The sequence below is a fragment of the Arachis hypogaea genome, chromosome 10, assembly GCF_003086295.3.
Source record: "Arachis hypogaea cultivar Tifrunner chromosome 10, arahy.Tifrunner.gnm2.J5K5, whole genome shotgun sequence".
In the NCBI taxonomy this organism is placed as follows: domain Eukaryota; kingdom Viridiplantae; phylum Streptophyta; class Magnoliopsida; order Fabales; family Fabaceae; genus Arachis; species Arachis hypogaea.
This window is the reverse complement of record NC_092045.1, coordinates 113,523,875-113,540,260: the sequence shown is the minus strand read 5'-3', so window position 1 is coordinate 113,540,260 and position 16,386 is coordinate 113,523,875. Positions and strand designations below refer to the sequence as shown.

General features: G+C 31.0%; 2 protein-coding genes across 2 annotated transcripts; one reads left to right on the top strand and one right to left on the bottom strand.

Annotated features, from left to right (window-relative positions):
* Nucleotides 1-3,653: 3,653 nt before the first annotated feature.
* LOC112716770 (uncharacterized) lies at nucleotides 3,654-6,930 on the top strand. The gene is made up of 5 exons (XM_025768766.3): nucleotides 3,654-4,009; nucleotides 4,134-4,205; nucleotides 5,502-5,668; nucleotides 5,903-6,014; nucleotides 6,506-6,930. The coding sequence occupies exons 1-5, from the start codon at nucleotides 3,980-3,982 to the stop codon at nucleotides 6,722-6,724; spliced, it is 600 nt and encodes a 199-aa protein (XP_025624551.1). The 5' UTR covers nucleotides 3,654-3,979; the 3' UTR covers nucleotides 6,725-6,930.
* Nucleotides 6,931-7,101: 171 nt separating this feature from the next.
* Nucleotides 7,102-12,997, bottom strand: LOC112716768 (4-coumarate--CoA ligase-like 9). The gene is made up of 6 exons (XM_025768765.3): nucleotides 11,709-12,997; nucleotides 10,734-10,923; nucleotides 9,286-9,428; nucleotides 8,220-8,287; nucleotides 7,826-7,928; nucleotides 7,102-7,418 (listed from the first exon to the last, which is right to left on the bottom strand). Exons 1-6 carry the CDS (start codon nucleotides 12,732-12,734, stop codon nucleotides 7,293-7,295), a joined length of 1,656 nt encoding a protein of 551 aa, XP_025624550.1. The 5' UTR covers nucleotides 12,735-12,997; the 3' UTR covers nucleotides 7,102-7,292.
* Nucleotides 12,998-16,386: the final 3,389 nt, after the last annotated feature.

Sequence of the window (16,386 nt, the reverse complement as noted above, 5' to 3'; positions counted from 1 at the left end):
CCTCTCAACTATATATATAGATATATATTATCACCATTCTTCATCAAAGAGAATTGTTACCACAACAAAAAACAGAACACAATGATTGCACCACTTGATTGGTTGAGCATTGTTAATGCGGAGACTGGAACACGTGGAGTACCAAATCCATTTGTATAGTTCAACCATTTTAGCACGTGGTGTATGATACTAACATTAAAGTAACTTTGGTTTTGCTCATCAACCATACTCATTCAACTACTATAATATGTGTTTCATGTTATTTACAAGCCATCTTACAACTCTGTTGACATGCTGTGAAAAGATGGATCTGTGAACGAGCTTCAGAATCTAGATCCAAAAACATGTTTCCTCGAACCTTGCTGAAGTTTTCTTTGAATGAAAATGACTTGAGCTATTCAAAATTCCAAGCATGCCGAAGAAACAGTTGTCCTATACGGGGATGTTTCTATAAAGACGCTTAAAATGTCTTTTTGTAGAAACGCTTACGTGTCGTACTATTATTAGACGTATTAATGAACTGATTATTTTTGAATTTATTAATAAATTAGAATAAAATCAATTTTCTGTAACAATAATAATAAACCCAATTTTTTTAGGAATCTATTGTATTTTTAAATTTTTAGAGATTCAAATATTTTTAAAACAAAAAGTTAGAGATATATTTGTCTTTTTATCAAAAAATTTAAAAATATTCAATTTAGATAATGTAATTCGATCGGATCAAATCGGGTCTAATAATTATAATGCATACAATTGGGTTTATTATTGTTGCTATAATAAACTAATTTTGTTCTGATTTATTAAAAAATAAATTATTAACCGGTTTAATAAAGATATCCAATAATAATATCACACATATAAATATCTTAAAAAAAATATTTTTAACGTCTTTATTAAAGTGATCTCCATTTTATATAAGTACAGTAACCGCGAGGTAATTATACTAATATAAATATTTTAAAAAACTAATAATTAGATAAATTAAAAATAGAATAATTTTCATACACAATCAATACGATTGCTACATTTACAAAATTAACTAATTTTCAATTCTATTATTTCAAAAAGAATCATCTAAACAAATGAATTTAAAATGATAAAGTGTAAAATTCTTTACACTACAAATCTAAGTTTATTAAAATAATATTTGATTTTTATGAGTTGATAATATAAATTTTATTAGTCATGCATCAAAATTAAACTAGATTCTCAACTCAATTTATAATATAGTGATAAAAAATTGTGACAAAATATTTATGTAACGAAAAATGAAAAGAAAATATCAATACAATTGACAATGCAATAAAAAAAATTAGAAAAAAGCAAAGAGTAGCAAAAAAATAGGAACTAAATTCTTAATATAAGGAAGAATGCATGTAGATCATATTTGGAGTAATAGTCGTTTTGATGTCTTTGATATGGTGTGTTAGTTGTATTTTTATTTTTTTTGTAATGTGGACTTTGGGCTCTTGTATTAATTGAGTAAGAAGTGTGTTTTCTGTTTGGTTTTTGTGTGTATTTGCGTGTGAGTTTGAAGTGTTTTTTGTAAGGTTGGGACTCGTTATTTTTGTTACTTGGCTCAATTTGTTTTGTTTCGTTGAGCTCTTGTACTTTACAGTTTACGCTCCGCTTATGGTCGAGCAATTCATTTAAAAATTGAAAAAAATATAATTTATATTTCTGAGAATGAATGTTGTTACTTCTATTTGATAATGTCACTTTTTTTTTACAAATTTATTCAAATATACAATGCAAAATAATTATCTGTGAAATGATATTAATAAAATAAAAATATTATATGTACAAAAAAATTAATTACTATGGTATGATTAAAACTGTGTTATTAAATTATTTTTAATTTATATTTTATATTTTAATATATATTATTTTTTGTATACACGTAATATGATTAAAATTTTTTATTTAAATTAAATAATCACATAATTTGTCGATATAAATAAATTACAGTATAATTATTTAAATAAACAACGTACTACATCTCAAGTACTGTGAGCTCAACGTGAATATAGGTGTATTTCATTCTGAGCTATTATGCGTGAAGAATCTGATATATTCAGAATGTACCTGAAAACATTGTAGACCGATAGATGGGTACTGAACATCCTAGATGCATTTAAAAGCTGATTTGGGTTACACCACCCGAAATACGGATAAAACAGAAATTAGAGACATATCACTCGAGATATGTGCAAATATAATTTCAGATAAATTTTAAATTAGTCCAAATTTAAAAGTAATTTTAAATTTATATTTTTGAATAAAAATTAATTAAATTGATAAATAAAATTAAATAAATACTATTTAAATTGTAATAAATTATACTAATTTTAAAAATATTAAAATTAGTAAATAGTTAAAATTTGAATCGGTTCATTGTTAAATCCAATTCTATTCCAAACTTTTAGCACCTAAAATTAAGGTAAAATTAATTTTTATTAATAATAGCAATAACATATATCAATTTTTTATTTTTTAATAATTGTAAATTAAAAGTGTACACGTTGGTTGCGTTTATTTTTTCGAACAAAATAGGATAAGATACTAATGGACAAAGGCACAAGATTTTATGTTCTTATATTCTATTTAGTGATAAACTAGAATAAATTATGAAAATCTAATTTATTCTCATTTTTTTATTTAAAAAATTTGAGATGAAAAATATAATAATAAAAAAATATAATTATGAAAATTAACAAAAATAATGAAAAGTAAATTGTGTTTCTTGTTAGTGTCCCTACGTCCTTTTTCAAGATAAACACAAAATACACTAATTCAGTATTTCTGGACACACTATCTCTGTCTATGTCTTCTCTGCCAAACATAATTTTATATCTCTATGTCCATGTCTCGGTGTCTGTTTCGATAAACAAACGCAGCGTTAGGAACAATGAATGATTAGAATTAGAAGTAGTTATTAATTTTACCTTAATTCTAGATGCCAATGAATTTAGAGTAAAATTGGATTAACATATTCAAATTTTAGCTGTCTATTAATTTTAATATTTTAAAAATTAGTATAATTTATTAAGATTTAAATAGTATTATTTAATTTTTATTTATCAATTTAATTAATTTTATTTAAAAAATATCAATTTAAAATTATTTTTAAATTTTAGTCTAATTTAAATTTACCTGAAATTATATCTGTATGTGTTCGGATGCTGTGACCTTAATTCTTGTTTTGACCGTATTTCGGGTGTTATGACCCAAATCAGCTTGGTACACTTCGGATACGTCAGATTCTCCACGTATAATGGCCCAAGTCTTAATATATGAGATACGACCATATTCACATTAAACTCCAGTATCTGACATGTAATACGTTATTTATTTAAGTAATTATTTCGTAGTTTGTATATATCAATAAATTATATAATTATTTAATTTAAATAAAAGTCAAAATTTAAGTGCAGTCGTCTTCATGTGAAGTTGATAATTGAAAGCTGTTAGATAATTTAACTGATTTGACTAAATTTTTATCTAATAACTTTCAACTATTAACTTCACGTATAATCGACTGCACTTGAGTTTTCACCTTAAATAAAAAAATTCCAACATGATTATGATTGATATGAAAACAACAATATTAATTTTCTTTTATATATTATTTTTTGTAATTTTTTTATATCGAACCCGGTTTAACCGGTTCTAAGCAGTTTGGAGGGGTTGGATATGCGGTTCCATTTTCAGAACCCCTTGTTTGAAACCCTAAGCCTCACCCTCTCAGTCTCTCAGTCTCTGCCCGCCCTCCCTCGGCGTCGCCTGGCACCGTCACCGTCTCGCCTCTCTCCACTTCTTTGCTTTCGTTCCACTTTGAAATCCTCACTCATTCTCTCAAACTGCGGCTACTCACTCAACTCACCCTTTTCCTATCAGGTAGTGTTATTCTGTTCTCAAGTTAACTGAACCGGTGAAATTTTTGTGAGGAAGGTCGAAACAAGAAACCGAGGTCAAAATGAAGATGGTTAACGCTTTCAACATGAAGGTAATTCTGAAATCTCCTCTGGTTGTTTAAATCATTGTTGGCACGAAATGCATGCCAAGTGTTTGTGAAAATTCCACCCTATTTTGAATTCAGTATCGAATTTATTTGTTTTAAATATTATCAGAGAGCAGCGGCTGGATTAAGGCGCATTAATCTTGATGGTCTCCGGTGGCGGGTTTTCGATGCCAAGGGACAGGTGAGTGTTCAGTTTCTCATATTGCTGCTTCTGTTGAAATCCTCATACAAACTGCGAGTATGATCGCATGATACAATATGTTGTTGATTTTGGATTCTAATCATTAGCCAGAGCATTTTTCGCATTGTTTTTTGCTTAAAGGGTAGGGTTGTGTTGTGTCGTTCCAAGATGAATATGATTGTTTTGCTTTGCCATGCTTGCTGGTTGTTATTTGATCTCACGCATCTCAGCATTTGATCAATGAAGTGTTTTGCAAACATTCAGTTTTTGGGTTGCATTTCCATATCTTGACTTGGATTTATACCTTATTAAAAGTTATCCAACAGAATAAGTCAATTCGATCTCATGAAAATCCCAAATGACAAATAAGATTGAATCTAACTATCTTTGTATTTTTGTATATATTAATCGTAAACCCTATATATATAGTAAAGCTAGCTTAGGGAATTTAGAAAGATAAATATAATTTTTCTAAATTATTGTAATTGATTCCCTCATAAGATCATGACATATTAAAAGTTGAGAATTTCAAAGTAGTTTATTAGGTGAACTAGTTAAAAAGAAATGGCTAAAGTTGCAGTGAAGGTTTTCTCGGGGTCTTGCATCTTTGTACCTTTAACTACCATTTCAAATTATGAGAGGCTGATAGTGATACTCATCATAACTCATAGGTGTTAAACAATCAATATTCACCACTCCCCCTGTACAAAAAGAGATAAAAGAAAAATATGAAACATTCTTTATGTTTGTTATGTGCTGGTACTTGTTCTTTAACCCCTCTTGTAAAAACGTATACTATAACTAGTAGAACTACTGAACTAGGCATGTGCAAATACTTGTTATTCTGACATTTTGAAAAAACATATACTGGTACATATTTTGTAGAACTAGCCTTGTACATATAAAGATTAACTAAACTTACTTTTCGTCTGTTTTCATAATCTATTTCGTTGGCAGAGTTCACTCTCCAAATTGTTTTCTATCTGAAATTGTATATGGTGTTGAACATTTCAATATTTGAGGTGGTAAAATAATCATTTTAAAATATTGTGTCGACTGTCAAGCTGAGTCTTTCAACTGTTGGAGCCTTGTTCAAGTATATAATATTTGTGTTGACTGCATGCCCACTAAATATTGGTATCCAATATTTTTTGGAGATGTAGACATTACCAGTAAGTTGGCATGTCCAAGCTTTCTACATTTGAATTCTGTCCATTGATCAGTGATCAGCTATTGAATAATTTACTTATCTTAATTCATGAGATAATTTAACTAATGCATTTGTTCCTTGAGTAGATTCTTGGGAGGTTAGCATCTCAAATTGCTACTGTAGTTCAGGGAAAGGATAAGCCAACTTATACACCTAATCGTGATGATGGAGATATGTGCATTGTGCTTAATGCAAAGGATGTTTGTGTCACTGGGAGAAAACTTACAGACAAGGTCTATTACTGGCATACAGGGCAAGTGTTGTGCCTTAAGCACTTTAGTTTAAATATTGGTGAAATATCAATTATTTTAGGCTTCTTGTAAATCAGATGATTTTATTTTTATCTATATGCTTATCTTCTATGGTCCAACAACCGTTGTCCCCAATTATGTTTGCTTTTTAGCTATGGAGTTTCTTATGCCCCATAATATTCTTGCATTATTCACAATATTGTGATGTAACTTAATACAGACATAATGGTGTATAGGTATGTGGGCCACCTCAAGGAAAGGACTTTCAAGGATCAGATGGCCAAAGATCCTACAGAAGTCATTCGCAAAGCTGTTTTGCGCATGTTGCCTAGAAACAAATTGCGTGATGTAAGTGCAACATTGACCCTTAATTTTGAAAATTTAAATCGTGAATATGGAATTTAATTACACTTGTACGGAGCCAGAGTTTGTACATGTTTACTTTGTCTTTTGCTTAATATTAATAAGTTCGCCTAAAATCTCTTGTATTTCACTCTTCCCCTGGAATTCATTGATTACTCTACTCTCTGGTCTATTCCTGAACTCAAAAATCCATCTTTTTTAGTTTCCATTTCTAGCACAGCCTTCTATTCCATCTGTTTTTGGTGTGTTTTGAACAAAAAGATTTTGGAATAGAATTGATTTGAATTGAAATGAATTATAGAAAAATCATCAGGTAATTCTCATACATGTTCAGAGATGAATGGCTTGTAAAAAATCATTTTCTTAGATATCTCTGATTGTTAATTAATTTTTCTTTACATTTTGTTACACTTTGGTTCTGATGTATGTGTATATACACAGACATCGTTTTTTCACATTATGATTAATTGGTGTAGGATAGGGATCGAAAGCTGAGGATCTTCCCCGGCAGTGAGCATCCGTTTGGTGATCGACCACTTGAACCTTATGTAATGCCTCCTAGAAGCGTACGAGAAATGCGGCCACGAGAAAGGCGTGCAATGGTTCGAGCACAGAAGAAGGCTGAACAGCAACAACAGAATACTGATGGAACCAAGAAAGGCAAAAAGAGAGAAGCTCCAGAGGAGAGTGCATAAGGACGTTAGTCAACTCTATGAAGATGATTCTGTTCTATGGTATTCTGAATCTCAAAAGGGCATGGTTAAAGAAACCTTCTTTGATTCACTAGTTATGATTTCTTGCAACTTCTTAGTGTGAATTTTTTAACTTAATAGCCATGTTTATGAAATTAGAGTTGCTTCCAAATCGTGAGTATTAATAATAAACATCATCATTTCTCCTACATGGGTATTGCTTTGTGGGAAATTGTATTACTTTTCTCATGTGCTCAGTCCCCACCAATTGAGTCTGTTTCATATAGAGATGAGTGTAATTTTATCAAGCATATATCAGAACACTCTGCTCAGTTTAGGGAATTAGCTATGTTCTTATCCGAGTCTGATATGAAGAGCCATTTCCGGGCAAGTATGAGAAGTTGATTATTCTTTTGCTTTTCATTGTTAATGGCTAAATGATTAACCATTTATTGAGCTTAATAATTATACTATTATTCTTGCAAAATATGACATTTAAGTAGTAAAAAACTAAAAATCCTAGAATTACAACCCCACCCAAAGAAATAAAATAAAACGAACTGAAGTATATTTATAGCCTAGAGATATATCTTTCAAGAGCAATTTTATTTAAATCTTTCCTTAGAATTTTCCCCACTGCATTCTTTGGTATGGAGTCAACAAATGTTACACGTCTTATTTTCTTGTATGGCGCAACCTGCAACAAGGCAAAGCACCCAGAAATAAGATTTACAATTTCCATTTCAATATCAACACTAGCTAAATCTTATTCTATTAAGTGGGGTCGAGTATATGATCAATAGTTTAATACTATAAAATATATCATATAAATTTTCATTTTAATATAATAAAAAAATTCCTAAGAAATAAACATTATAAATTAACAACCATGGTATTTTATATTTTAATTTTTATTTTAATTATAAATATAAATCTAATTTGATAGTAATAATTAGAAATTTGATTATACATACGAATTAAATTTGATTATATTGTTTATAAAATTTGATTATAAATATAAAACGTAGACATCCTATATTATAATATCATTAACATCTATCTTTTATGATCGGTTAATTGAATATGGAAAAATGGATGAAGTACCTGCTTAGCAACAAATTCAATTATTTCTGCTTCACCAAGGGAACTTTGGGGCTTTCTTACCACAAAGGCCATGGGGACTTGACCAGCTTCTTCATCAGGATATCTATGAATGAAAAACGATGTATAAATATTATTATTATGGTAAATCTGAACTACTAATCCTAATGCCCCTTACAATTACAGTCCTTTTTTCTAAATGCTTTGTGTTCATATACGAAAAAATGAAAACAGATTTATCTTGAATTACAGTAAGTAATAATCGATTAAAAATTATTGTTATACTGTTGAATTATTTAATGGAAAATATTTTATTGGAATCAACCATTATTCCATTAAATGAACTTTAAAAATAAGTGTTGTTTTAAGAGTTTAGATTTCATCGTAGTAATCTTACGGAATAACTGCCGCATCGCTTATCTCAGGGTGCGAATGGAGCACTTGTTCTAATTCTGCAGGGGCCACCTGCAATGTACAATCAAGTATCACAAATTAATCATGACAATGTAAAGGTCCTTCACAGGGGCGGAGCTAGAAAAAATATTGGAGGGGGGCAAAAAATATTTACACAATAAAATAAGACTAAAATAAAATTTTAAGGGGAAGCTAAACTGAAATTTATATATAATTTACATGTAAAAAATTAAAATTAGGGGGGCCATTGCCCCCCTTTGCTTGTACCTAGCTCCGCCCCTGGTCGTTCAGATTTGTAACTAAGATTTATTATTAAAATATTCACTTCGTTTTAAAATAATGATCTGATCGAAACTAAAAAACACATACTAACAAAAGTAATAAATAAAAATTGGTAATGCTTAGAATTGAATGAATAGATAAATTATTCTTAAATAAATGAACATATGTAATAAATTTTTGTTCCATTATTATCAAAATTAAATTAACGGTATATTAGTATTATTTAAAAATTAGTTAATATCATCTTGATATTAAAAGTGGATGATGATTTTGATAAGACCTCAATTTTGTATTTTTTTGCACTTTTCAAATACTTTTGTGTGTGAATAGTGCAATAACAGAATAACATTGAATTAAATAGGCTATTATACCATTTTGAAAGTAAATGTGCTTAATTAACCCCAAAAATTAGTTTAAGATGTGAAAAATATCTCACACATATAAATTATTTAAAAATTATATCTCTTAAAAGATGCAATACTTGCAATACTTGTAATACACCCTATCACATTTAGAAATAAGTAATAACCACTCAATTCTTAAGACATAAAAGATAAATTAGAATAATTAAACACACACATATATATCATAATTTATTCATCTTCCAATAGTAGTTAGAAAATAAACACTATAATTTATTTACAGGATGAACATTATGATCGGTAATGTTTCACTACTATGCACTAGTCATATTAATTTAACAGTAGTGGCAAAGTCATATTATTTAAGGGAAAAACTTTTGGAAGCAAGAAAGGGAAATAGTTTACCTGGTAGCCTTTATATTTGATCAACTCTTTCAACCTGTCAACGACATAGAGGAAACCCTCTTCATCGAAATAGCAGAGGTCCCCAGTCCTTAACCACCCATCCACCAAGCTTGCTAAAGTTGCTTCTGCGTCACCAACATAACCTGCTCCCAATAAAATAAAATAAAATAAGAAAAATGTTTTGGACTGTTTCTCTAAATCCAATACTAAAACTCAAGTTCAAAAATATATAGTTTCATGAATCAGTTTGATCATTATAAGATATTTTAGATTTCAAAGACGACCTTACATCTTGAAAGCATTGAAGGGAGAATAATAATAACTCAATTTAATGAGTTTGATTGTTATATTATAATTATCATTTTTTTTAAAAATGTTACAATATTGATTAAATATGTATCTAAAGAAATAAGACTCATGGTATTATTAAAAAAAAATTATGAAGTCAAGAAAAGAAAAATTCATTCTCTTAACTAAATCAACTAAATTTTATAAAACAACGGATAATTCCAAAATCACATAAAGAGATGGCCCTTCCCAAATTTTAATTTTTTCTTATAAATTGTGTACAAATTTTATTTTAGCCCCCTTAAAAATTTTATTTTACTCTTTTTTTTATTACAAGATTAATTTTTGGTCCCTCCCTCAACTTCAACTTAGCTTCGCCCTTAAATGCTAACTAGTCACTGATTTTGTTATATTAGATTAATTTAATTGGACTTGATTAACAAAAAAATTTGAATATATAATATTATTTTATATGTATTATTTTAAATATGTATACTCAGATGTGATCTATAACTTAATGTGTTGACTAACTTACGATATTAAAAATTTGGAATAAAAAGATCATGATAATTTTGTGTCTCCAACTTATTTTTATAATTTTATTTAAATAAATTCTCAATTTAGAACAACTAAAATACTTCTTAACAGAAAAGAAAAGAAAAAGTAACTTATAAGAGAATCTAATTGTAATAATTTAACCAAATTGAGCTCAATTGTTAAATATCAAGAAATAATATAACACACCATTTTGTACATATTGTAGTAATTTCACCATTTATAACTTCTTTGTTCACATTTTAGCTAAACTATTATATATGTAGTAAATAATAGATAAATAATTAGTTAAATAAATATAACATTTTAGCTTTTCTAAACGCTCCAACAGAAGAAACATGTTAGTACGAGACAAAATGCATACTATACTTGTGGCATACGTTTTCAACACATACACAATTCAAGCATGCTTTCAGACTTCTTTCCATTATTCTCCTATACTAGATTCGCACATGTTTCCGGTAGGGGAACAATTTTTTTTTTTTTCTTTTTGGGGGGTACAGAATAGCTACACTAAATATTAATAAAATATTTAGCTAATAAGTATCACTTTAAAATTTTTATCCTATAATAGTTGTTAGGAAGAAGTACTATTAATTGAATACCTTTCATAATTGAAGGTCCTCTGAGCCAAAGTTCCCCTTGATCACCAGGAAACATGGGCTCCCCTGTGTCTGGATTTACAATTTTAGCCTCAACACCTGACACCAGCTTACCTGTTGTCCTTGATCGGCTTGCCTCCTCCGGATTCGTTGTTCGGGCAACCCCTGCCGTTGACTCCGTTAGACCGTATCCCTGCAATATTTCCTTCTTCGATATAAGATGAACTATTCTAAGTAAGGAGTATGTGTTACTGTTTTCCTATTCATTTTTCATTTTTAAGTTAATCTTGCCAGTTGCCGCGACAAAGAAGATTTACAATATAACTTCAAATTTAAAATGGATTTGAATATTCTGGCTAGTGGGAGGAGAGAGAGACAGAGAATACCAATGCGAATCTTGAGGGAAAGTACAAATTAGGCAACCTTTTAATTTTATAAAAACTTTATAGCAGCTAATAAGACAAACATGAAATATTTTCGTATTTCTAAAATTTTTAGTGCAATATCATCACTGTTTAGGATTTTTTATTTTAATATGGGAGAGTGAATAGAATTTTACCTTAATGTTGCAAAAAATAGTATTCTAGAGACGTTATTCTATACAAGCATAATACGCATACTACAAATTGCATTGATAATATGAGGATTGTATATTGTAATTTAATATTAAAATAATATAATACGTAATTTATGTATTGTCTTTATAAATAAAAAAAATTTGATCTAACAATTAGATCTCTACAAATTTTATAGCACCCATAATTTTATAAAACAAAGTAATTTTTAATATTAAAGGATTACACAAATTCTTATTCAATATCCAAAAAAATTAACCCACTGTTTATGGTTAATAGTTTCATGACTATATATGTACTTATGTAGTATGTACACACAAAAAAGGAATGAAAAAAAAAATTTCGTAACAGGTTAAATATATATAAAAAAAAAGAGTAAGAAACACTTTAATAACTCCCTAACCTGCAAGATTAACACTTTGGGAAACTTTGTTTTGAACGCCGCGGCGGTATCCTTTCCGAGAGGAGCCCCGCCGCAAGAGACGCATTCCAACGACCTTAAATCATAAGCCGCCGTCAGGTCGTCTTTCATCATCGCTACCATTATTGACGGCACCGCCGCCATGTGCGTAACTCGAAACCTCTCTATCGCCTCCATCATCCTCCTCAATCCGAATCTCTCCATTAACACCACCGTTTCCAACAGCACCACCGCCCTCAGCGAGAGCGTAAACCCGAACACGTGGAAAAACGGCACCGTATATAGGAACACCGCGGGCTTCTCCCTCTGCGGCCGAACGACGTCGTATACCCCTGCCATTGCAATCAGGTTCCGGTGAGTCAGCATCACTCCCTTCACATTCCCTGTGGTTCCTGAAGAGTAAAGAATAGCTGCCACGTCAGACTGACTCACCTCCACTTGTTCGAGTTTGGCGCCGGGTCGACTCGCTGTCATGAGCGATTCGAACTCGGGCGAGTCGATGAGGACGGTTCCGTGACGGAACTCATAGGGAAGGTTGTTAGCCGCTGATGACGTGGCGAATGCGATGGTAGGTTTGCTAAGGCGGATGATGCGCGTGAGATCAGAGCGCGTGGCAAGTGGATTTACCGGCGAAACAACGACGCCGAGGGAGAGGAGCGCGAAGTGGAGGATAGGAACGTGGAGGAGGTTTGGAGAGAGGACCAAAGCGGTGTCGTTTTTGGAGAGTGTGAAGAGGGATGTAAGGTTGGCAGCTAGGGTTTCCGAACGGCGGATGAAATCGGCGTAGGAGAGGTGGCGGCCGGTGGCAGAGTCGATGAGAGCGGTGACGGAGTCGGACCAAGGTGAGTTGCGACGGAGAGAGAGAACGTATGATGGTGCGGAGACGGTGGCATGTGAAGGAGGGAGGCGGAGAGGGGGTTTTAGGCTGTGGAATGTTCTGGTAGCGCGGTTGAAACCGTTGCTTGGGTCAATTAAGACGTTGTTGGAGGTAGCTGTTTTTTGTTCCATGTGTGTGCGTGAGTGCTTGGATTTGGAGCCCAGTTAATGCATCATTTTTGGTTAGGTCTATAATCTCTTGAATAAGTGGCAGATGGTTACGTGCATCCAATCAAATAGTGACATGATTGTCACCATGCGATGATCGTCCATTTAGAATGTGTGGTTGTAGCGGCGAAAAATGCTAGCACTAGAATTAATGAATTATAGAGGAGATAATAAGAATTAGAGAAGAAGATCTAAATAATTGATGGTATGTGAATTGTGATGCTATTGAAGTTTAAAGGATATACAAGATGTTTAATTATATTGATGAATGATCAAAGCATCAATGGTATATAGAACTCGGATGATTTATTATTTTTGGCCGCAATTAACCAATAATATTAAAGGATCAAGCTCAAAACCAAGTAAAATTTATTGTTTATAATCAATATTTTTAGTTATTAGTCTAATTTTTTAATTTAATATTTTAATAATATATTTTTAATTTATATTTTTAAATATTAGTAATTAAAAATAATAAATTTTATTGATTTTTTAATTAGCTAAAAATATATTGTTAGACTATTGAAATAAAAATATTGAGTTAAAAATGTTAGATTGTTTGTTACAAATACTAACTAATATCAATCAAAATTACTGACCTACAAACTTTTCTCTTATTAAAATTATAAAAATTTTTTAGTTTGAGTGAATGAAAAAAAAAAACTCTTAATAAATTAAGATTCACCTATTTGTTACAATCGCACTACGTGTATATTCTTTATGATAATTACCGATTAAATCAATATTTTCTTAATAATCAAAACACGTTCTTTTTATTTTGTTAATGAAAAAAATTTAAACATACAATTAATTAGTAACAACTATATTTTTATATAAATATAAAAAATATTTAGTGTATGAATAATATTTTTTATTTTTTATTTTTTTTTCTCCTAATATAATAATGTATAATAATATAGTCCCAATAGTATAATAATATAGTCCCTATTTATACTATTTCTTTTTTCACTAATATTTAATATTATTTATTTATATTTAATAGTTAATTTTTTTAAATTTTCATACTATATGTTTGTAACAAAAAAGCTAGAATTAACTGAAAAATTAGAAATAAATAATTAGGCTCAGCTCATACTAAATTGAGTTTAATTGTCTCCAACGTTTTAAATAGAATATATATCTTTAATTTACTAAAATCAATATTAAATTAATTAAAATTAGATTTTTTAAAATTAGTGATGTTACAAATTTAGTCTCTTTTTTAAATAATAAAAAATTAATAATCAGACAATTTTATGAAAAAATTATCATCTTTTTAAAGTTACAAACTAATTTTATTATTTTGAGAATTATTTTATCAACTATAAATATATAGAGTATTAATTTTACTATAAATTTTATATTTTAAAGTTATAAACTAATTTTATTATAAATTTTATATTTTAATATATATTTTATCATAATTTTTTATGTATATAACATAATAAATTTAATTTTAATATATTGATGGTATAATTATATTTATTATTTTTAATATAATATTATGTTATTAAATGTACATATAAAATTATTTTATTATTAATGACCGTACATCAAAATTAAAATCCGTAATAAGATTGAGTAAAGATAAAAGAGTAAACTACCATTTATATCTACGAAAGTTGAAAACGCTGACATATCTACTCATAGAAAAAGGAAATTATCATTTGTACCCATGAAATATAAACTTTTGCTAATAAAATTATCCAAACAACAACAACAACAAAGTCTTGTCCCACTAAGTGGGGTCGGCTACATGAATCAAACGACGACATTGTGCTCTGTCATGTATCATGTCTACAGAGAGACCGTTTACATGTAGATCTCGTTTGACCACCTCATGGATGGTCTTTTTAGGTCTGCCTCTGCCTTTCGCCCTTTGTCCATCTTCCATCTCATCCACCCTCCTGACTGGATGTTCTATCGGTCTTCTTCTCACATGTCCAAACCACCTGAGACGCGATTCAACCATCTTTTCCACAATGGGTGCTACTCCAACTCTCTCCCTTATATCTTCATTCCTTATTTTATCCAATCGCGTATGACCACTCATCCATCTCAACATCTTTATCTCTGCCACACTCAGCTTATGTTCGTGCTCCCCTTTAGCCGCCCAACACTCCATACCATACAGTATAGCCGGTCTTATAGCGGTGCAATAGAATTTACGTTTAAGTTTTAAAGGCACTTTTTTGTCGCATATAAAACCATATGCACTCCGCCATTTTGACCAACCTACTTGGATCCTATGATTTACATCATGTTCAATCTCTCCATTATCCTGTATGATGCACCCAATATACTTAAAACTTTTAACTTTTTCTATGATGTTTTCTCCAATCTTCACCTCTATATTGGAGTTTTCCCTTCTCAGACTGAACTTACATTCCATATGTTCTGTCTTGCTACGGCTTATGCGCAGACCATACACTTCTAAAGCTTCTCTCCATAATTCCAACTTCTTATTTAGGTCTTCCCTTAACTCTCCCATAAGGACGATATCATCGGCAAAAAGCATGCACCATGGCACAGGCTCTTGGATGTGCTCTGTGAGTACTTCCAAGACTAATGTGAAAATGTATGGACTTAAGGATGATCCCTGGTGTAATCATATACCAATAGAAAATTCCTCCGTCACACCACCTTGAGTCTTCACACTAGTTGTGGCCCCATCATACATGTCTTTAATTGCCCGAATATATGGGATCCTTACTCTCATCTTTTCTAAAACCTTCCATAAGACCTCCCTTGGTACCCTATCATACGCTTTTTTCCAAATCAATAAACACCATATGTAGATCCCTTTTATTACTACGATACCTTTCCATCATCTTTCTTAATAGGTATATCACTTCAGTGGTAGATCTTTCTGGCATAAATCCAAATTGGTTCTCTGTTACTTGTGTCTCTTTTCTCAACCTCCGTTCTATCACAATTTCTCATAACTTCATAGTATGACTCATAAGCTTAATCCCTCTATAGTTCCTGCAACTTTGTATATCCCCCTTATTCTTGTAGATAGGTACCAAGGTGCTCTTTCTCTACTCATCAGGCATCTTCCTCACTACCATCTTAACAAAATTATCCAAATCCAAAAAAATTATTTGAAATTCCCAAATTATCCCACCACTGTCACTTACTCCACACCACCACTTTTCCAATCCTAAACTCATCACCAAAATTCTTCCTCACTACCACCTTAAACTCTAATTACCATCATCACTCAATTCAAAGGCACCACCACTTCATTTCCTTCATTACTACCATCACCACCACCACCACTATACCTCCATTATCATCTTCTTCACATAAAGCAACAACAACAACAACAATAATAGAAAAAGCAAATTGTCTGAGACCACCGCACCACCACCGGCAAACACCAAGCTGTCCCCCTTCTCCCGATTTCCACTCTTCTTCCTCTCTCTCGCCCTTTCTTAACTCCTCTGCATAACCACTCCCGTGGCACTCAACAGTCGCTGGCGCCGTCAAGTCCCACCCAACCTCCACTCGCTGCTACTGCGTCCTTTCCCCCTTTTTTTCCTCCTCCATCCTTTCTCTCTCTCTTTCTTTTTCTTCCCCTCGCCTCACCTCTGCGAGCCCAGGACCACCGTCG

What these genes read in the sequence shown, in the direction of transcription:
- LOC112716770 (XM_025768766.3), top strand. Translation starts at nt 3,980, where the DNA reads ATGAAGATGGTTAACGCTTTCAACATGAAG. An exon ending in TTTTCGATGCCAAGGGACAG is followed by an intron (nt 4,206 to 5,501) that starts GTGAGTGTTCAG and finishes TTCCTTGAGTAG; the next exon opens with ATTCTTGGGAGGTTAGCATC. An exon ending in GTCTATTACTGGCATACAGG is followed by an intron (nt 5,669 to 5,902) that starts GCAAGTGTTGTG and finishes AATGGTGTATAG; the next exon opens with GTATGTGGGCCACCTCAAGG.
- LOC112716768 (XM_025768765.3), bottom strand. Translation starts at nt 12,734, where the DNA reads ATGGAACAAAAAACAGCTACCTCCAACAACGTCTTAATTGACCCAAGC. An exon ending in CCAAAGTGTTAATCTTGCAG is followed by an intron (nt 10,924 to 11,708) that starts GTTAGGGAGTTA and finishes GAAATATTGCAG; the next exon opens with GGATACGGTCTAACGGAGTC. An exon ending in TCAAATATAAAGGCTACCAG is followed by an intron (nt 8,288 to 9,285) that starts GTAAACTATTTC and finishes TGTACATTGCAG; the next exon opens with GTGGCCCCTGCAGAATTAGA.